The 22,809-nt window shown below is 38.9% G+C and overlaps 3 protein-coding genes across 4 annotated transcripts; 2 read left to right on the plus strand and 1 right to left on the minus strand.

Moving 5' to 3' along the window:
- Nucleotides 1–5,020: 5,020 nt before the first annotated feature.
- LOC126797459 (protein SLENDER RICE1-LIKE 1-like) lies at nt 5,021–7,019 on the plus strand. Its single transcript, XM_050524113.1, has one exon. It carries the CDS (start codon nt 5,249–5,251, stop codon nt 6,854–6,856), a length of 1,608 nt encoding a protein of 535 aa, XP_050380070.1. The 5' UTR covers nt 5,021–5,248; the 3' UTR covers nt 6,857–7,019.
- Nucleotides 7,020–13,248: 6,229 nt separating this feature from the next.
- Nucleotides 13,249–16,562, plus strand: LOC126788212 (uncharacterized). The gene is made up of 9 exons (XM_050514188.1): nt 13,249–13,391; nt 13,506–13,604; nt 13,700–14,217; nt 14,759–14,825; nt 14,947–15,000; nt 15,449–15,517; nt 15,639–15,704; nt 15,796–15,864; nt 16,149–16,562. Exons 1-9 carry the CDS (start codon nt 13,281–13,283, stop codon nt 16,197–16,199), a joined length of 1,104 nt encoding a protein of 367 aa, XP_050370145.1. The 5' UTR covers nt 13,249–13,280; the 3' UTR covers nt 16,200–16,562.
- Nucleotides 16,563–16,989: 427 nt separating this feature from the next.
- Nucleotides 16,990–19,464, minus strand: LOC126786432 (myb family transcription factor EFM). 2 transcript variants are annotated; one of them, XM_050512274.1, is made up of 5 exons: nt 18,951–19,464; nt 18,051–18,674; nt 17,867–17,943; nt 17,192–17,701; nt 16,994–17,157 (listed from the first exon to the last, which is right to left on the minus strand). In XM_050512274.1, the coding sequence occupies exons 1-4, from the start codon at nt 19,171–19,173 to the stop codon at nt 17,222–17,224; spliced, it is 1,404 nt and encodes a 467-aa protein (XP_050368231.1). In that variant the 5' UTR covers nt 19,174–19,464; the 3' UTR covers nt 16,994–17,157; nt 17,192–17,221. The 2 variants fall into 2 exon arrangements, with proteins under 2 accessions (XP_050368223.1, XP_050368231.1); XM_050512266.1 differs by having other exon boundaries at nt 16,990–17,701.
- Between the last annotated feature and the right edge of the window lie 3,345 nt (nt 19,465–22,809).

Below are 22,809 nucleotides of genomic sequence, written 5' to 3' on the forward strand. Positions count from 1 at the left end.
CGACCTGCAACTAGGTCAAATACTCAAATTAGTAGAGACCCGACCAAGTAAAACAGTAAGATAATTGTTTTCTCCAGCCCCGGCCGCAAGGAGATGTCAGAATCCCAATACTTAAAATCATAGTTACCCAATAGTGCTTCAAGAGCTAGCCTTTTGCTTTGGACCCTCCCAGCTGCGATTTCCACCATTGTTGTTTCTGAGGTGTTTGAGCACACCGGCCACCTAGGGTTTTCTGAGCTGTGATTCCATGTGGCGAGTACAGTACGTAACGGTGGTTGTGATGTTTAGCTGTGTAGACATGATATATCGATGCAGGTGAAGTAATGCGAGTAGTACTTTTTTGCGAAATCTATGAGTGAGGGTTATGTCTGCCCCTTGATACCGATTACGTCACATGTATCTGACCAAATTAGAAATTGCCAACGCAGAGAGAGCTATAGCTCGTGGAACAACAAACCAAGGACGTCAAAAAATAGCGAACAGAACTGAGACACACACTTGTGTCTCTAATTTGCATCGTTTCTTCTGATTAGTTAAGGTTCTGTCTTACGCATATTTACATGCTTGCATACCTGCATTCATGGTTCAAAACTTCAAATTACAATCGCATATGTGTTGCGGCCGTGTTATATATTATTGTTAATACTGTGTTATTTATTAACACTAACATACACGCAACACTTGTAGCTAGTTATGAAAAAAAAAACGATTTTACCGTTGAAATATTGGATCATAACTTATAAGTATTTTTTTTTTTTGTTCTAAGACATTTTTATGTGGGATCCCGAAGACAAATCTATCGTAATATAACTCTCTAATTAATACTCCACAGTAGTACACCATTGTATCACGAAGTGGAAATACCGGTCCAGAAATCAGACATCACGTATCCCACGGTCATGACTTATAAGTTATAACCAGTAAAAGATATATTTGTTACAGTGCTCAAGTTAAATGCCATTGGAGATGACTCAGATCGATCTAGTTTAATCATGAGGAGCAAGGGACTCTACTCTCTCACTCACGCACACGTCATCTTCATCTCTGAAATATGTTATATGTATCTGCTGAATGATTAAAGATCTTTATATTTCAGAGGTGAGAGGTTGGTGGTGAATATCATAACGTGATAGTGTCAGCAAAAACAACGGGAATTGAAGGGGACACAACCCTAGACCTAGAGAGATGTCTGTCCCATACACAACACGCATGTTCGCTCTGGTCCCAAATACCCCTCTCTCTTCATGTACCTCTCAGAGATCGTCTCCCTCTCTCATCTTCTTCCCCTCACAGTCACAGATCCACGGATCTATCTCTCTTCAGAGCTATCAGTATCGATCAGCAACAGCAGTCACAGACTCACAGTTAGTGATCCCTACCACCGATCGAGCCACCACCACCCACCACCTTCCACCTTCTTCGATTCACCTCCTCATAAAACCAATGCCAGCGCAACCAAGCAGAAATAGTTTTCGTGACTCATTCCCTACGTGTCCATAACCTATTACCTTCCCGATCAAACTTAAACTCTTGGTCCTCTCCTTCTCATCGTCCTAGGCTAGTCATCCTCGAGCATTACGACTTTGCATCCCTTTTCACTTAAATTCATGCCTCATTTTTGGGCTCTGTGAAAAATCTATATATCAATCCTATCAATAAGCTCCCCTGTGATCTATAATATGATTAATATCAATATACGCTCGATCTCCCTGGTCCCATATTCCATGCATGCATGTTACCCACTGTACTGGACCACCTTATGCGAATCACCACCTTGATTATACATATAATCAACTCTTTATCATTATCCCTCCCTATTATTTGACTCTTAACTCTTCCCAGTTAGGAAGAACTAGTTTCCTTAAAGAAATTTATCTTCATCAGATTCCTATACGTAGGACAGTGTACTCCCATCGAAACACCGCGCGCAAGCAGCGGCTTCCTATAAACATGTTACATTTTCCGCTTAACATATACGTCAAACATGATATGTAATTGATTCACATCTTCAATGTATCGTAAATATATTTATATGGCTTTTTCACTAAGAGATTCTTTTTTTTTTTGGTCTTTTAAAATGATAACTCATTCAGCTTTTCGATTACATTTTCACATCTCCACCGATCAACTTTTAGAGTATAATGTGTATATCACTTTTGTAAAATTTAAGATAAAATGGTGATCGTTAAGGTATCAAACTTGATGAAAGCAATTGACGCACCAAATATGTCAAACTTGAACTGTTCATGTTTATGAGTTTAAATTCTAGTTTTGAAAGTCTTAAACACCTCAATTTTAACTGAATTTTTACATAAGTGATATACGCATTAGACTCTAAGAGTTGACAGTGAACCCTGTGACCTTTCACTTTTTAAAACTAAAAAATGGATCCCTCACTAGAAGGGCCATATATATATATATATATAGGCGGGTTAGAGAGTCGACGTCCACAATACACTAAAAGTGTGGACATTGCTGCTTTCGGCAACCGACGACATGAAACGACGGCGCGTAAAGTGCTAGCCGTGCTCCCCCCTCCCGGCACTCTTGTCTGTGTCTACCAGAGCTCTATCTCTAACCCACGACGGCTGGAATATACAAATTTCTAGAAGTGATCTATACTTAAACTCTAAAAATTAAACGGTAGAAATGTGAAAATGCAATAAAAAGTTGATTAATGAGATATTCTTTTAAAATACCCAAAAAAAAAATCCCTTGGTAGAAGGGCTATATATATCTAGTACACGAGCGAGTTCAGATTTCCAATTCTATTAACATTTTGATTTGTAGCCTACAACGGGGAGATCCTCCCGGCCACTAGGTAGAATAAAAGATACAGAAAATTGAGGACCATCATTCCGTTAACATCTAATTAACAACAATATAAGCTGCAAATGGATTATTGAAAATTAGCTACGTTATCTTCAAAGTACTTCTTCAGTGGGTAATCCACGTATTTGTAAAGTACATATTTGATAGAGTAATTAAGATCAATAAAGCTAATCTAACAGAATCTGCATATAACTTTACCAAGATTGCAAGTAGTAAATATATCAACTTACTCTTCTGTACGTTAATTAAGAATTTAGGTATGAGATGGTAAGTAAAAGATCGTGACAAAGCACAGTCGATCTGTGGTTAGCTTCAGTGCTTGATAATACTAATCAACCAGTAATTAAATACGGTAAGTTGATGACATTAAAAAAATACTGTTCAGCAGTGTGGATTCAGCCATTCAGGTCGATGTGGTTATGATTGAAACTCAAGTGATATAAAACTATAGTGTAGTAGTCTTCTTTCCGTTGATTAAAACTAAGTTCGTTCGATCGGCTGGTGATTTGGTTTACTCAATAATAAGTCCTCCTAACTATAATTAAATCGTACTCGTCCTTGTCTTAATAGTATGGTGACATGACTGCATGGCTTAATTAAGAGCAACTTGTGGATAACTAAATCCAGTATTATGAATATTTCCTTGTCTTACTTTTGTAAGTAAATAAGAAAACCTATTAATCCTTTCTTTATCTAATCCAACTTGATTCACATTAACAATGACACCCACGAAGTAATATATATATATATATATTAACAATACTAATTAACAATGTCCCATCAATAGTGTCTTTACATGACACCTGTCTCCCTGATGCGAAAATATTCGCAGAACAATGCTACTATCTATATTTAACTACATGAAATTGCTACATTTATTGATTGTAGTGTGGCACCTAAGCAAGTGACAAGCTGCATTTCATTTTATGTATAGGTGAAATAAATCTGATCAGGTAGTATATAGGACCACATACCTTTCTGAGTTTAGAATACCATTACAAAGTGAAAAAAATTGATATATGTGATAATCTTGTCTTGTTTTTTTTCTTTGTAGAAAAATAATAATATTATCATGTTTACAAAGCTAAATTATATATATTATAAGATCAATTAATATGTTGTGAGTCAAATTCATGATTTCTGGTTCGTAATACATAAGAGAATTATGCGAACTCTCTATCTCTTATTCTTAATTAGAATATTAGTGGTAACCAATAATGGGTTTTTTTTATTGGAACCAATCATCACCATAGATTATATAGCGTAACACATCATTACTATAATCTACTCATTCCTCGAGCAATAATTTATCTAATTTTACCGACATGCAATATCCTGAAGGGAAAATCCTGAAACTTGAGCTGTATAAAACTGGTAATCATATAACTAATCAATGTAAAAGGACCTGCGTAAAGCTTAATTAAGCACCAACGGACTTCAGTTCCTTAATTTTTTACCCGTAAATTAATTTTCAGTTGAGCAGAAGTCATCAAACTGCAGCTGCTTCTTGCTTGAGCAGTAAATCCTATAGTAATTAAGTACTGAATGATCGACTCCAACTTATATTATTTTTAGTGCTAATTCGTACTGAATGCACCTGGCTGCAACATATTATTATTTAGACCTAAATCAAGATCAGGGAATCTTGGTTCTTGGTTAAGGGTCAGTTAGAAATATTCTCGATCCGGACCTGATGCTGCAGCCCTCTTCGATATCCTCAATTTTGAATCCTGATCCGGTGGAAAAACTCAGGACCGGAAAAATATCCGGTAGAAGCTAAACACGTATACAACCAATGAGCTAAGGTTCACCGCAGTCCAAAGAGTCGTCGTTAGCATTTCCAAATTCCAAGGATGAGAGAAGCACTTACTTATTATATAGTTGACCGGCCCAGTTAGGCCGGCGGATTTCCAGACACGGCGGACTCCGCCTGACGTGGATCACTGGATTTCTAATCCCCCTTACGGTGTTCCACAAAACCATGCCCTAATTCTCAACGTAATACTCCATCTTAATCACTATTTTAAATCAATAATTTGAAATAATCTTAAGAAAAAGGAAAATAACCATGTACACTATAGATTAGGTGGGTAATGGACCAGTGGAGCGCGTCATCAGTCGGCCCGTTTCTCTATCTATCTACTGTCCTACACTCTCTTTCCGACTCGGTCTCATATCATATCAAAACCCCCCTCTCCCTCCCTTTCGTCTTCCTATTTCACTTCACCATCTTCAATTCTTCATCTTCATCTCCTTCCCATCTTTCCTATCTCTTTCCCACTCTCTAAACTACCCCTTCACCTTTACACATTCCGACTCTCACTAATCTCTCTCTTTTTTTTTTTTTACGTCCATCATGAGATGAGAGCAGAATCTTCATCCTCATCCAACTAAGAACAACTCATCTTCCCCCCTAATGGAGCCGTACAGTAACTCCGGTGGCGTCAGCAGCAGCTCGAGCTCGTCGTCTTCCTCCTCTCTCGCCTCTATTACTAAGCCGCAAGAGATGGACGGTTACTTGGCGGAGGCAGGGTACAAGGTCCGCTCCTCCGACCTACGTCACGTCGCTCAGCGGCTGGAGCGATTGGAGAACGTCATGGTTAACTCCCAAGATGACCTTGCTCAGTTTGCTTCCGACACCGTCATCTACAACCCCTCCGACCTCGCCTCTTGGGTCGACTCCCTCCTCTCCGCCTCCGACTTCAACTCCCACCTCCCCATCTCCGATCTCGACTTCCCTGACGCCATCTTCACCAATCAGACCACTCTCCCTTCCGACACCTGGACAGAAATCAAACCGATCCCAGTCGCCGCGCCACCGCCCCCGCTGCAGAACCACCAGCTCGTCACGGCGTTGGAGGAAGACTCCGGGATAAGGCTTGTGCAGCTGCTCGTCACGTGCGCCGAATCCGTCCAGCACGGGGATCTCCCGCTGGCGGGCTCGCTGATCGAGACCATGCAGGCGCTGCTCACACGTGTGAACACCGGCTGCGGTATCGGAAAGGTCGCCGGATACTTCATCGACGCCCTCAGCCGCCGTGTGTTCACGCCACAGAGCGTCGGCTCCGATGTGGGCTCGGCTCACGAGAACGAGCTTCTCTACCACTACTTCTACGAGGCCTGCCCTTACCTCAAATTCGCGCACTTCACGGCGAACCAGGCGATCTTGGAGGCTTTCCACGGCCACGATTGCGTCCATGTCATCGACTTCAACTTAATGCACGGACTACAATGGCCGGCGCTGATTCAGGCTCTTGCTCTACGCCCCGGTGGGCCTCCCTTGCTTAGGTTGACTGGAATTGGACCGCCGTCACCTGACGGCCGTGACTCGCTGAGAGAAATCGGTCTCCGGCTAGCGGAGCTGGCTCGCTCCGTTAATGTCCGTTTTGCTTTCCGCGGTGTGGCGGCTTTGCGGCTAGAGGACGTGAAGCCGTGGATGCTTCAGGTTAGTCCAAAGGAAGCAGTAGCAGTGAACTCAATCATGCAGCTCCATAGACTTCTCGGGTCCGATTTGAGCCGGATTGAAATGATGTTGAGCTTGATCAGAAACCTTAACCCGAAGATTGTCACGGTGGTGGAGCAAGAAGCGGACCACAACAAAGCAGGGTTCTTGGAGCGGTTCACGGAGGCTTTATACTACTATTCCAACATGTTCGACTCGCTCGAAGCTTGTGGCACCATGCAGCCGGACAAGACCCTAGCGGAGATGTACATACAACGAGAGATATGTAACGTGGTATGTTGTGAGGGACTGGCTCGTGTCGAGAGGCACGAGCCACTCGCGAAGTGGAGAACCCGACTAGAAGAAGCCGGGTTCAGGCCGCTCCACTTAGGGTCGAATGCGTACAAGCAGGCGAGTATGCTGCTAACGTTGTTCTCGGCGGAAGGGTATCGAGTGGAAGAGAAGGAAGGTTGCCTGACAATCGGCTGGCATAGCCGACCTCTGATTGCGGCTTCGGCTTGGCAGGTTATGCCCTTGCCTGAAGCAACCGCAACAGCGACCCAACTGGGTTGGGATTGTTAATCATAGTGCCAATCGTATTTAAATTGTTACTCTTTTTTTTTTTTTTTTTACTTTTACTACAACAACTACTACTCTCCTACTACTACTTGAGCTTTATTTGTAAACTCGTGTTGCACCAGCTATGAATTAAGGAACTATTCATTAATTACCATATGTTGGTTTAGCAGGTTCTTTAAGTAGCAGAAAGAAAAGGGGAAATTCTCAAAGAAAAGGAAAGAATTCTATTTTTATGGTTGCCGTGTTAGCGAAGGTAATGGCCTGCTAATGGCTAAGTTGATGGTTCCTCTTATTCAGCCTTGTAAAACTAGCTCGTTCATGTCAACTTATAAAACCGGGAAGTGTATGTTGCGTGGTAATTATCCAATCCGATAATATAATTAGTACATCACTCGAACAAATTATGAGTTCATGAGAATTGATCAAGATGTTAATTAAAATATGGGAAAAAAATGTAAATCTAATTCGGGTTGTTTAAACTGAATCAGGTTGGTATTTGCCATAACTAAAAGAAGAGTCTTTGTTGAAGCACGCCCCAGAAGCAGTCGATCCTCGCAGGAGAAGTTGTACGTAGATATAGGAGGCTGTCTAGCTCAGTGTCTCTTGGTGACCTTCAAAATTGATCTTTGTTGTGAAAAAAGTTTATAGAATTCAAATTAAGAACAGAAATTTGAAAGAGAAAGCACACTGGTACCGCAACCTGACGTATTCCATAATGGAAGAAGGAATCAATTTAATTAAGGGTCCAATCTAGTGACACCCTTTGGGAATCCTATCTGTTCATTAGGGTCTATAAACTCAAAGAATGCTACCTTCGACCAAACATGCATTACACCAAATGGTACGTGATGGAACTTGAATTGGATTCCAAATCTGTATTCTCCACCTAAACAAACCTACATTATTCTTTTTTGATAGTGATTAGATTAATCTCAGGTATTTTTGTTGGTTTTATGATATATATATATATATATATATATTCATGGTTGTGTTATATGTTATTGTTGTAGATCTAACATTCTAACATGTTATATACTTTGATATTTTTAGTGAAAATGGCGTTTCAAACTGAATGATTTGTTGATTTTTCGAAAATTAGCGCACCATGTAATTCCGTAATTGCATGCATGCGTAGGTACACGTACATCAAAATTGCTATTGTTAGAGGTTGGTTCTACTTATGGTTGAAAAGTGACTCCGTAAGTGTGGTGGCATGTTTTTATTCCAAATCTTTCTCTTCTCCGTGGAACTTAAGAGTTTGTTGGCACAACTGTCTATCTAAAGTATTACATATGTCTTTTCGATGCAATCATATATTCAGAGAAGGAAATGCGGTAGCTGACAGAATGACCAATTTAGGCCTCACTAATGACTTTTTTGCTTTGTATGATATTCCCTTTAGTATGCTCGCTAAGTTATTACAAGCTTATTATTTGGTATTTCCAAATTTATCGGTTTTGATATTAGAATTATCTATTTTATTTTTCTTTTTTCCTTTGGATTTTCTTGAGAAGTTTTTGATCTTGACCCTGCTTTGTACTTTATTAAATAAATATTAAAAAAAAGGTACACGTACATCGATGATTATGCTAAAAAAATGCAGACTTCCACCGGAAAAAGAAGGATCGAATATGAATTGGTGTCATGCATGTACTGTAATTGCTAGGGCCAGAAATGGAATCATGATTGATTGAGTTGAGGATGATCAACCTCGAATGGAAAAGAGGATTCAACTTTCGCAATGTAAGAACAGAAATGCCCAGACACCTACAGCTTTAGCTACCTTTCACCATTTCGTTGTTGGCCTCTATCTGATACCCCATGATCGACTGTGATTCTGCAACAGTTCTACATGAATAGATGAGAGATTGAATCCCAATTCGAATTCATCATATTTCCATTTCACTTTCCTCCAGCTCGAGTGATAATTGAACATGCAGATAGGCGCATGTGGCCGGGTTGGCCAAGAATGGGAAGGAAATAAGGGTGTACAACTGTACAAAGTGAACGGGACCCGTCGACGTAATAATGAACATGAATGTGGACTCGACACTGCTTTGCTTCACATGGAGGTAGGAGAGAGCTAGCACCATCCTCGGGCCACCCTTTGTATCCGTATCTTAGACACATTTGCTTTGGGTGAAAATGGATCCAAGTAGGGGGTGATTTCTTCAAGTTTTTGTTGTTGGGACTTAGGAGCAACTCGAAGAATCTTCTTTTCTTAGACGTGGATCATTTCGGTTGCTCGATTGTTCTTATCTTAGCTCATTCGATAATTCAAAAATAACCCGTCATACTTTTTAGATAATACCATTACCTAATGTACTTCATTGTTCGAATTAGATATTTGAATAGATATTGTAATTCTGTACAGAATAAAACTCGAGCCAAATCACTTTGATGACAAAAATTAACTACCTAAATCAGATATCTGAATAATGTGGTGGAATAAGATCTTTAATTCCAAATCATAGTGTGTTAAAGCAAACGCTAGTCGATGGGGACTTACAATCCTTGAATCTCTTTCTTGAAGGTAGCTAGGTTCATCCATCAATCATCAGTCATCACTATATACTAGAAGTCTAGAAGGAATGCCACTAGTCCACTAGTACGAGAATTAGGTTTTGATAAGATATGATGGGAGGGATGGAGGGAAACATCGTTGAAAGGCCCGCGGGTCATACCGGAGCCATAAAAGCCCACAGTTTTGGCGTTATATTTTTGTTCAGTTCCTCGTGATTCCGTTACAAGATGATACTGTTGGAATTGGGGTCATCACGGGGCCGGGCTAGGGCGGACCGGGATTTGACCAAATTAATAAAATTTAGATCCGGGTTCAGGCAGCAATATGTAAGTCATTAGCCCACTCTAACGACCCATTCATTTAGGGATAATAGAATCAGGTAGAGTCGGCCTTCCATATAGGACTAAAGAGGGTCAAACCGGGCTGAATTTTGTATTAGGTTTATAAAAAAAATTAAAATAAATACATTTTAGTTATTTTTTCCTCAAAATTTAGCTATATAATTATATACATAATATAAGACTTTTTTTAAATTTATAATCATATTTTGCATATATATATATATAATTGATTTAGCTTAAAAATTTATAAAATATAAGCCAAAATGCTTATATTCAATTAACTTCCACTCAAAATCAAGGATTATTTAACAAAGCATAAATAGAAAAGAAAACTTATAAAATCAATCAAAAATAAAGATAAGTTCTATTGTATATGTAATTGAAGAAATATGTTTAAAAAATAGAAAACAAATGTTATTATTAGGACCAAAAGGACGAGCTTTTAGGGTCGGGCCAGGCTAGGCCTTAAAAGGCTCATTAGGATTGGGTCGTAAAGTATGGCCGGACTTTATTTGCACAACACTTATCTTACCCTAATCGAAAAAGCTTGGGGTGGCCCTTGCATTAGGACGGGTCGGGCCAGGCTGTGATTGCCCCTTTAGGATTGAGCGGGTTGGGCCTTAGGGTGAGACCTACATTGGATCTAAGCTACATAAAATTGGGTGCGTGTACGTGGAAGTGAAGAGTATGGAAGTGCGGAAGCGTTTTTTTTTTAATGGAAGCGGATAAGTTTTGGAAACATTATAATAAAATAATATATATTTATATCTAAAAATTCATTATATAAAACAACAAAAATAATTACTAACATTATAGAAAAACAATATGATAGAAAATGAGCTCAATAAACATTTTGTAATTGGCCTAGAATAAACAACACAAATAATTCAATAACTAACACGATACTAGTAGTGTAGTTAACCACAATGATATGCATCACCTCTCAGTCAATACATCAAACACATGACGATATCTCCAATCACACCGACCAAGTGTGTGGAATCAAAAAGATATGTAACTACATTTTACAATGAGTAGCGTGCTCCAAAGCTGAATGACTCTGCGCTCTCTCTCTCTGATTCATCCTAGTATAGCCCCAAAATCTACAACACTGATTTTTCACTCACCTAGTTTCAATCAATATCTTACTCCAAATCAAACTCATCTATAATCTTATATGCCATTATTGTCTCACACAAAACTAAAAATCTCAAACAAATCTTCAAATCTCATTCAACCTGCTTGAATGAGGCTTCAACTATATGTTTTATGGGTTTTCATTCAATTCGAGATTTTGATTTATCTTCATGAATTATCAAGTCCTTATAATATGAAGATCATTAAAAGGATTTATATTAGAGTCATGAAAGAGAGAAGAAAACTATAAAAACCCAACAACCCTCGCGCTTCCACGATACTTCTGATCTGGAAAGTTGCGCTTTCGCGACGCTTCCAAAAATTTCTCTTTTGAGAGCGCGTTTCCGTTTCCGCTTCTAATTCTGAAGTCGGAATCAGACTTCCGATAAAGTTTTCGTACATCGTCGCCTTGAATGTGTTGGTAAAAAGATTATTTCCCCACAATGAATAAAATTGAAGTAGGGCCACCATTTTACGAGAGAGAGCATTCACTTATGAGTTACTTCCCACGCCGTCAAAACGACATCGTACTTCACTATCAGGTCAATTTTATTGTGATGGGGGACAACTCCTAAATTAAAGATCCACATAATAATAAAAGGATATATATTATGATGTGGACGCATACTAATTTACCATAGAATACATGGAAGAATTCACATAATTGGTCTACCACTAAAATTAGCCACCGCTCCTACGAGCTTTACCGAATCCCAACAAACTAGAAGTCGAGAACAAAAGCGCGTCGCACCACCATCACTGGCACTAAGAACCGACTCTGAGATGATACCAACAAATGAAGTCCCGGGCCATTCAAAGCGTCGCTACCCCTCTTCATGATTTTCGATGTTTCATATGAAATACTATATTACATAGAAACATAAGTTTCATCATGTTGAGTTGTTGACCTATGAGTAGAAAATGGTTTATGTTTTCTTTTCTTTCAGTAGTGTCGGATCAATGATTTAGGCATAGGGTGGGCTTTAGGTTTGGCCGAATGATAACATTTTTTTTACTGCTATAATCATGTAAATAGTAAATGTTAATGAGTCTTTAAAAATAAAAATGGGCGTGAATACAAATATAAAAATATGATTTTAAAAAAACGCAACATTTTTCTTTTCTTTTTAAATTAATTAGATTGAATCTCAATAACTCATACTTGCAATTTCAAAATCAATAGATATGAGGAAGATAATTAGAAGAGTTTTTTACTTGAGGAATTTTGAATATTTAAAAAGAAGAAAACTGTCTTACAATATATATATATATATATATGTATGTATATCAGTCTCTATCCAGAGTGAAGCTTCACTCTGAAATTACAGAGTGAAGTTCCAATTTTAGCAAACTTTTCGGCCAAATTTTTTCACCATAAGCTATTCAATATTTAGGTATGTTATTCAAGATCATATCTACAAAGTTTCATCCAATTTGACAATGGTTTGAGCTTTCAAAATTGAGATTTACACGAACGGTTTACGTTGAACAATTTTAATTCATTCATTGATTTAATCTAATTTTAATACCTTAACGATGTTCGAATTAGATGAAACTTTGTAGAGATGATCTTGAATAGCATCCCTAAATATTGAATCGCTTATGGTGAAAAAATTTGACCGAAAAATTTGCCAAAATTAGAACTTCACTCTGGATAGGGACTGTATATATATATATACATATATCAATCAGAAACTAGAAGACATAACTAAAACAAATAACTAAAAGAAGAAAGTGTGGTAGAGAGAACTAAATAACAAAGGTCAAAAACGTATGATGAGTAGAATCCAGAGGAATTTGGCTGAGAACAAATACAAATACCACAAAAATAATGATATATACTTAGTTCTTTTTAAAACCCAAAAAAACTTGGTTGAGTTAATGCCTACCGGTCAATGCCTTGGATCCGCCCATGTCTTTCAGAGGTATATAAGGACATTCAGTGCATGTGACAAGCTAGCGAAACCGAACCCTATATATTGATGAATTACTGCAGACACATAATTAGAGGGGGCTGAGATGTGATATTATGTAGCCCAACCTTGTGTTTGTGAAGACAATATTTCATGTTCAATTGTGAATTCTCTATTCTCTATGTATTTACATATGATTTAGTTTTTACCTCTAAAAAGTTAATATCGCCTAATCTTTTACCGGTTTATATATAAATACACAAGATTTTAGCTTCTCAATTCAAACACTCGCAAGAAATGAGGCTCGATTCTTCCTCTACAAAGCTCACAATGCGTGTGTTTATCATCGAGTCACAAAACCGATAATGTGAGCTACACGTGTTAATGAGCTACGATGACAAATACAAAACGACTTGTCGTTCGTACACATCAAAATAGATAATTAAAATAATAAAAATAGAAAAAAAAACTAGAGGCGGGAGAGGAGCTTAGTCTGAGATAGAAAGAGAGCGATGACGATCGACGACGACAGCTCCGTCTACGTCGGCGGTCTCCACTACGACGCCACCGAGGACAGTGTTCGCCGAGTCTTCGATCTCTACGGTGCCGTCGTCGCCGTTAAGGTCACACCACTCTCTCACTATCAATTTAGTCTCTTCCTTATTCTTCCTAGGGTTTTGAGCATTTGAATTTGGGGATTTTTGCTCCGATCAGGACTTTTCTTTGTTAATTTTCAGATTGTGAATGATAATACGAGTAGAGGCACATGCTACGGCTTCGTCACTTTCAGGAATCCACGGTCGGCGATCGACGCCATCAACGACATGAACGGCCGGGTGAGTGATTCCGATTCTGTTTTCATGAAATCGAATTTTGAATTTTGTTTTGAATTGAAATTATTGACATTGTGGAGGTTTGGATTTTGAATCAGACTGTGGATGGGAGAGTGGTGAGAGTGAATGGAGTGAGGAGTAGAGGAGGGAGGTTAGGTTTCGGTGGAGGGAGAGGAAGAGGGAGGGAGACTTTCCGACGAGGTTTCGAGAGGGGGAGAAGCTGGGGTAGTAGGGGTAGGGACCATGAAATGGCGTATGATGATGTTAGGGAGAGGTATAGGGATAGATATAGTGATAGGTCGACGGAGCGTGGCGATAGGTACATTGTGCGATCGAGGGAGCGGCGGTCTGTGGAGTATGAGGAGGAGAGGGATGGGAGATACGGGCGTGGAGTTGATGATCATGAGTTAATGAGTGAGCATTACTCAGATAGAGATCGTGAGAGGGGTCGGGAGTTGGAAGATTTGGAGCAAGGAAGCAGCAGGAGCCATGAGCTGGGTTGGGGGAAGAGAAATCATACTGTGGAATCTGATAGAGAGATGGAGGTGGACATAATGGATCTTCGGAATGATGTTGTTGAGAAGGATAGAGATCAACAGTCGAGGAGGTGGAACAGGTAAGATATGCCTTTCTTCTTGTTTCTTATTTTTACTTGTAGTAGTCAGAGGCTGGAGTGCAACTTAGCTTTATATTTAGATTGCGCGAATAGGGTGATTGTAAAGCTGAATTCAGTTGCTTTGTTAGGCAAATTGTTGGATTTATGGTCACATGAATATGCAATTTTTCTAATTTTGAAACTGCCAGCATATTGCATTTGTAGCATTTTTTCAATTTTGCTGCCTTAATCGGTGTTGAGTGTAGCGGTTAATAAAACTGAGAATATGTTGGAATTTGAAATTGCCTGTTGGATGTTCAGTTTTCAAAAACTTCTTCCTATCTTCATGATCGGATAGTAGTCCCAAATGCTTCTAAGAGTTATATATGTCCTCTGTAAGAGAATTGCAGCCATCTTCCCCTTATCATAGATTGCCATCAGTAATTTAGTATCTTTTTTTTAGATGACCAGGAGAAATAAAGAAATGAGAAATCACATAAGGTAAATACGTGGAATTGGAATAGAGTTAACTTGACCATGTACGGGTTTTTTTTTTCTGCAGTGCAAATTCTGTTGACCAAAATAGTAGGGAGCTTTTATCCCATTCAAGCGGTGATTTCAATGATCAGGCAAGTAAAGCATTTGTAGCATTTCTTTCTGCGGGAATTTCATGCTTTGTTTTTTTTTTTTCTGGTCCTCTTAATTACTTTGCTTTTCTTTCTTTTCTTTTTGTCCTGTTGTGTATCTCAGGTAAAAGAACAGCTTGAAATATCCACACAGAGGCTTGAAGAATTGAAAAAGGAGGTTTGTTTTCCCGGGAAAACACTAGTATTTTAAGAATGGCAGTACCTTGATGGTCTCCATTATTGATATGGTCCTCTATAATGCATTAGATTAGTTTCGTCATATCTATCGAAAAATAATTTCATTCATTTGACACCTCCAAATCTTGCTTGAACTTGATTGTTGTTACCTTAGATTTTCTCAGTTGCAGGAGAAACCAAGAAGCATAAATTCCAATAGGGTTTCTCAATAGGAAGATTTGGTGGTCGAGTAATTTATGTAAATGGCCTTGAATTGTTCATCAGGAAACTATGGTCAATGCATGCAGATTTAACCCAAAAAAAATGCATGCCGATGAAAACGTGCTGCCATGCTCACAGACACCACACACACACGGGAAAGTCACCTTTGAAGTGAGGATGATATCAAATCTGTACGAGTCAGTAACTTAATTATATTCTGTTGTCAGACTATTGAGATGGAAGAGAAGCTAAAAGATGATGGAAAACTGGTTTTGGATTTACAGAAGCAATCTCAGGTTCTCCCAAGTTTCTGATTACTTGTCACTTTCCAGCTCATGCACTATTTTCATTTGCTCAATTTTACTCCCAAGTCTTTTTGTTTCACATGCTGAACTTGTTCTGGTCTCACTGTGACAGAAGCTGGAGGATGCGTTGGCAAATGCAAAGAAGAAAACTTTAAACCAGAAGAAGCAGTTGACCAAGGTATTCTTCGACAGACTGGTAGTCAGTAAACTCTGTACGTGCAACAATTCTAAAAGTTTATCTGTAATGCATGTTTATTTGATATCTGCAGCTACATGATTGCTTTATGCAAGTAAAACATTACAGAGAAAAACTCAAAAGCAGTGAAGACGAACTTCAGGTTGGTTGTTTTGTTCCTTTTGAAAATGTAATTATTTTGTCTATCCACGAACACTTCTTATCTATACTTTTAGCCATCTTGTTTTGAATTGGTTTTTGAATGTGCATTCTGTGATAAAGAGGCTATCTGATACCCGTTTAAGTTTGGTATGTTAATGGAGATCTTTGGTTTTGTGAAATCTTAAATCATGTTTTCCCCTCAATATCTCTATTGATATGCTGCACCAAGTGAATAACTTTCATCTATATATGGTAAGATTTGATTACAAACCATATTGCTTGCAGATGCTGGTTGAAAACTCAACAGGGGAAGATGTGATTGATGATATTGGTTGAGGGATACAATTCTGGCTATTGGCAATGCCTGAAGTCATCTGTAGCTATTGAAGATAACTGAATCTGCACCACATACTGAATTGTATACTTTCTCCTTTGTGGTTGTTGGGCGGTGAGGTTAGGGTAGCAAGCAGTCCTATTCATAGTGTATGAAGCTTTTGTAGATCTGTAACAGTCTAGTGAAGAATCAGCTTACTATATCTATGATGTATATCATATATCGTGCTTTCTTATCTGCCAGTAGTTTCACATGCTGTTGCGATACAATACAACTCTGTAGAGGAATTGTTTTCGCAATTAGATTTATTACCTGCCATAACTCTTTTGAATTAGAATGCGTGTTTGAATACATGCGGTGTGCATGAGACTCATGTGGATTATTAGCTGGTGTCTTGAAACTTGAAAGCATAGAGCTTTTTCGAGTATGGTGTGGGAATATGCATACCAAGGTAAAGAGGAAACAGGCTGTGCGTGCTTACAGAACAAGTGATCCTCTTTGCTCTGAAATTGTTTAAACATTCCGAGCAATTAGAGGCCCCCTGCTCGTGTGTCTGTGAATGCTAGGAGACCCAAGGCAAAGGAGGAGGAGCGGAGTTGGGCAAAGCGAGGCACCCTCTTCTCATGTGTCTCTGTGAGACCCGGGTGGAAAAAAAAAGGAGCTGAGATCAAACATTATCTTCAGATTTCGCAGTTATTCTAAGCCATTTGTAGCTGGATAGCAAATTAACAGCTTGAACTACAACTTTTAAAAGAGAAACAAAATGTTATTTATTACATGCAATGAACTACAATAATCAGAAATAGAAGTGGATTATTCGATTTAACAGAATCTCATGCCTAAAGGAAAACAAAACAAACACTCACTTTCTCCTTTACGACCTTTTTTACACACTAAGTTAACCTCACAGTCACTCCCGTTATATTTCACATTAAATAACGATAAATTTAGAATAAACATCTTAGTCCTCACCATACAAAATGGTATTCCTAACCTTACTCCTAAACCCTAACCCTAATCTTAATCAGAACTTGAGTGTGATCTGACTTCCATTGCTTTCCTCACGGTCTTCCGATCTCCGGACAGCCAAGCCTTTCTCCCCACTCTCAGTCCCAGCTTTCCAGCTCCCACTCTCAGACTTTCCATCCTCGATGCTTTCGGACTGGTCACCATTTCCCCTCAGGTCTGACTCCGGCGAACTTTGGGTCCGGGAAGTAGTGCTGGCTCTGTACACGTGGAGCTGGTGGTGGAGTGTGTGGTGCAGCTGGTGGTGGCCTGACTGCGACTGCTGCTGTGCCGTGGTGTAGAAGTCTTGTGACATTGGGGTTGCACAGTAATGTGTTGGCGCGTGCGAGGCTGGATTGTAAAGAGCCGTGGGACCATTGTGACCTCCGGCAGCATACTCCGGTGGAACCCAGATGCCACCTAGAACCACCAGCTGAGGCGTTGGACCTCCGGCCACCTGTGGGCTTGGGCTGGGCCGTCTAGTGTGGAGCCTGTACTTCTGTAAATAAAATAATTGAAACGTTAGTATTCAATTCAGAATATACAATTATGCAGGGTTAGTACCAGGGTTGTGTCAGAGATTCAAAATCATGAGGTTCATGTTAGCCTGCATTGTTTTGAATCAGAACAGAAAAGACTGGACGGTCTGAAACATGGTCAATACCTGCAGATGACTTTTAACTTCATCATTGGTCAAACCTTCAACCTTCATGAGCTCTCTGATTTGTTTTGGCGTGGCCACTGAAAAAAACACAAAGAAACAAATCAGATATTTGGCCACGCCCAATATCATAATGATCCTATAATGAGTTTATGACTGTCTTCGGTGTTTCATTATATATGATTACCTTGAGAACCACCAAGCATTTGCAGGGCGCTGACGAATCTCCGGTGTAAGTCCGGCGACCAGCACCGCCGTGCCTTCCTGTGACTACTGTTTTGAGTACTTGTGTTGGTGTTAGTGGTGGTGATAGTACCTGTTTGGCCTTCTATGGCCTTGCCTTGTTGATCTTGAGTAGTGCTAACAACACAGTTCATACCATTATCACCCAACTCGGAGCACTTGTTGTCCAGATCGATATTCTCGCCGGTTTTGTTCTCCGGGGACCCGAGAGCCAACTCCGGAAGAGGTTGCAGATTAGGGGAAGGACCCGGGTTGCGAATATCTTTCGAAAATGGATGGAAGGCTCCTCCTCCATAAGATTTTTGCTGCTTGGTATCAAGGGCTAGCTTGGGGCTGACATTGAACCCCATGCCACCTTGGCCTTTTGGTTTAGTTGCATCGGCTTGGCTCCATAGTTGGACCGAGGTCATCCAGTTTGCCTTGTCAGAACTATTTGCTGGTTTCTCTGAGCCTTCAGAGTTTGCATGTTTAAGAGGGATGAATTCTTCAAGAACCGGCCTAATTGGCCCTTGGTTATTTGCCGACGACGATCTGTAAGCTTGTAGCTGCTGCTTTGATGCCTCCACAGCTATAACAAAATCAATAATCGTATTATTTACATTGCATTGATCATTTATTTTATGTATTCAGTTCTTTAGCTTTATGTTTGTTTATCCTTCTTTTGCTGGCTTAAAGCACTCTTTGGAAAATATGTTGAGCAAGCTCTAACTTCTATAAATGAAAAAGAGATAAAAGAAAAAGGGTTTTGGAAACTGACTTCAAGGCAAATGAAAAAAAAAATTGAATATCCATTGGTGACTTCATAACATGAACATGAATATAAACTCCGAATCATAGGACGTACCAGTAGTGAGGAGCTGCATGGAGAGAGGAAGCTCGCGCTTGAATGCATCGATCTTGAGACGCTCTTCTTCGAGACGAGAGAGGATCTCTTCGAGCTGCTTCAGGTCATGAGACTGTGTCGTTGGGGCAGCCTGGAGATGATGGTCGGGAAATGATTTGAGGAGCATGGAGTAGCTGTGAGGCTTGCACTCAAGGCTTAGTTCAGAAGGTGATGCTGCACCCATTTTCCAATTAGTTAATGCAAGATGTTCGATAGGAATAACAAGAAGATCTCACTTTGGGTAGTCTATGAGAAAACAAAAACAGTGTTTTTAGAAGATATCGGGCAACAACAACAGGGTATGTGGGAACAAACAAGATCAAAAGAAGCTGTTTGGCTCTTTCTAAATTTCTAGCAAAAGCTAGAGAGGTTGGAGAGAAGATAAAGAAGGAGAAAGGTAGGGGGTGGTTGCTTCTGAACACAAGGAGGATCGAGGTAGGATCGTCTTCTTTTTTAGGGTGAGTTCAAGGGAATAAAGTGGTCATGGCTGAGATAGATATATAGAGGATCAATCTTAGAGAGAGAGAGAGAGAGAGAGAGAGAGAGAGAGTGAGTGAATAAAAGAAAGCTAGAACAAAGCAAAGGGATAAAGAAGGATGGTAACTTCTTGCAAAGGAACAAAGGCAAAAACAGATGGAGGAAAAGCTCAAAATGAGAGAGAAGGAATCAAGATGTGTCTGACAGTAGAGGGTCATGTGCTTTGAGCCGTGCTTCAGTTGCTTGTTTTATTAGAGATGCACATAGAGACTTTACTGGCTTCTCTCTGTATCTCTTCGTTTCTGTCACGATGAATTCAAAATTCACCAAATTTTAAAGATGATTCTTCTTCTCACTGTGTTTGTACTTTTATCCTCTAACTTTATCTTTATAATTATTTTCTTAAACTTTTCTCAAGCCTTTCGAATCGTACTGACCTCTGCTATGAACCTATTATTCGCATGTATATGGTTTAGATTTTAAGTTTATACCCTACAACTTGGATTCTACTTCCAATAGCATTGGTGTATGATTTAATTAGTTCGATCATGAAATGAGGATTCGTTATGCATTCTATTATTTCTATAGGTTTGCCAAAAAAAAATCTATTATTTCTATATGATAATTAAGAGAAATGTAACTGATTGGTTCTAGTAGAATGATCGATTAAGAAGTAGGAGCACCGTATATCCGCATCAGATATACTCTCAATAATACAAATATTTCAGAATTTTCACAATAATTAAGCTTTCAACTTCTACAGTTCTGCACTGTTTTTTTTTTTGAGAGAACAGTTCTCTACTGCATTGCATGCTTCGCAAGGTTGGAATTTAATTTAGGACTCGCTCATGGCTTAGTGAAATTTCAACCGAGATCGTACATGCTTACACACTAAATATTTCATGCTCAAATGAATCTTTCTCCGATTAACGTATGCTTAAGGTACAAAAATTCGTGAAAAGCTTTGTTTGGGCGTATTCAACAGTAAAAAATATGTATAAGCATGCAGTCCACAGAGATGGTATAAAGGAATGGTTGATTCCATGGTTGTGATCCTACGCATATCACATCAAAAGTCCAACCCTAGCTCCAAAGTCGAAAGCTTAGCAGCTGATTGTAGAGATTGGCATGGACACGTCTACGGCCAAGTGGTACTACGGGTTGTCCTCAACAAATCATTCACATAATAATATGATTAAATGATTCCACGATGATTACATATTAACATGAACAACGGCCATTGGCCGGGAAAGAGAGAAGCAAGCTAAGCATATACTAAAAATCATCCCCATGCATATTTTTTTTTACCACCAAATTATAGGATTATTATAGGACATATTCAAAATGAGATTAGTATCTTTTTAATATAATTAAGATAATATATATTCCTCCATATGTATGCAGCATGCAACTTTCTTTTTGGTTTCAAAAGTTGCATAATTGCTATGAAATCGAGTGCATTCAGAGAGAAGGTGAATATAATTTTGGAGATGAGGGAATATCTAATAAAAAGATGAGACATTCATGTTTACGAATAAAAATATTAAGGAGCTAAGGGAAGGAATATCTTCCTTCCAATTCTACGACTCTAAATTAAGGGAACAAAGCCACAAAGCTTAAAGGGAATTTAAAGACCATTAGCAACCCCAAAAAAAAAATTTAAAGAGGGGAACCTTCTTCTGCTACTGACCTTTGATGAAGTGGGTAGGAAGGTAAGAAGATTCTCTGGAGAAATTTGGAGGAATTTTTCTGGGTTCTGAACCTCTATAACAATTTTTCCGGATTCCGATTCTCTATATTGTGTTTATGGTGTTTGAATTGAGTCCAAGGATTTTTCTAACTATACGTAACTGCTGGTAATGGTTTACAACTCTTTTTTTTTATATAAACAATGGGTTACAACTCTTGGAAAGTTAAATTAATTTAACTTTGAACTTTTGAAGTACAAATGAGAGATGCCCACTTTCTTTCTCAAGAATAACCACACAGCTGATAAATAAGAACCCAACAACACGTACACCAGGAAAATAATATACGATAGATCAAGTGAGTCTACTAATTTCTTAAATTCATTACAAAATTTGATAACTAATAATTTAAAAGTCGAGTTGCAAGTCCGTGCAACTAATCAATGAGTCATGCCTGACATGCCGGCATGCACATGATATAATCAGGGTCTCTTCCTTGTTCACATTTTTTTTTTTTTAGAAAAAGATTGTTCACTAATTATTTAGTAAATAAGTCATGCAAAATATCATTTTCCGCAGTTTCACGCCTTCAGTTATACGGAAGAGCATAGCAGATGATTTGTACGTACGTATATATGAATAATTCGCTCTGAGAAATGAAGTTAAGACATTATATACATCGCATATTCACAATAAACAAAAAATTAACTTATAAACTCCTAGTTATTGTAAGTTTGTAACCAAAAAAAAAAAAAAGCTTCGACTTGCAGCTGTAATATAGTTCTAGTACGTGTCTGCACTCTGCAACCAGTCAACTGTACGTATAACCTTCAATACGTATGTTCATATGTAGATATACTTATATGCATACGATAGCCTTGCATGATATCTAATGCATCTGCTTATTAATGCACTTGCATGCATGCATGGACTGGGACATTGGGTTCATTCTGCCTGCATGATATGTATGGCATGGATCCATCATCCATGATCGAAAAATGGTCTATAAGAGAGTTATTTTTTGCTGAGGATTTCATGATATGTATGTCTTGAAGAGCTGCATGTCTACACATACCCTTTATTTCTGGTGAAAACTATCACCGTGTATATATGCAGAGGAATGCAATTTGCATCGAATTCTCTCAAATCCTTTTCTCAGTTTCAAATAGAAAGAGAGAGTGGTATATAATGATGGTTGGTCACTTTCTGAAACGAAACCAGTCTTCTAGTACAAGCTACCTTCCAACCCACAACTTTTCTCCAGATTCTCCCTCTATCTATCCATCTACTCTCTCGCAAAATCAAGTGTTTCTTTGTTTCTGTTTTTGCTGTTTCCAGAGGGAAAGCAAAGCAAAGGGAAAGGGAAAGAGATTCTCTGGTGACACGCGTCGTGATATTCCTCCATATCTCGTTCATCTGAATATCCCTTTTGTCTGGGCACAAAAATAAAGGAATATTCCCACCACCACCCTCCTCCTCCTCCTTTAGCTTTCCCGTTCTACGATGACCATATTCAATCTGTGTAGAAAACTGAAACCGAGGTGATGAACAAGCCTGAAAACTATGTAACATAAACAACTTGTTGCCAGAAATTCATATTCATATTCTAGGGTACGGTCAAGATCGACATGGCATGGACTCGCCCAGGCTTAAGT

This window comes from Argentina anserina, chromosome 1 (genome assembly GCF_933775445.1).
Source record: "Argentina anserina chromosome 1, drPotAnse1.1, whole genome shotgun sequence".
Classification (NCBI taxonomy): domain Eukaryota; kingdom Viridiplantae; phylum Streptophyta; class Magnoliopsida; order Rosales; family Rosaceae; genus Argentina; species Argentina anserina.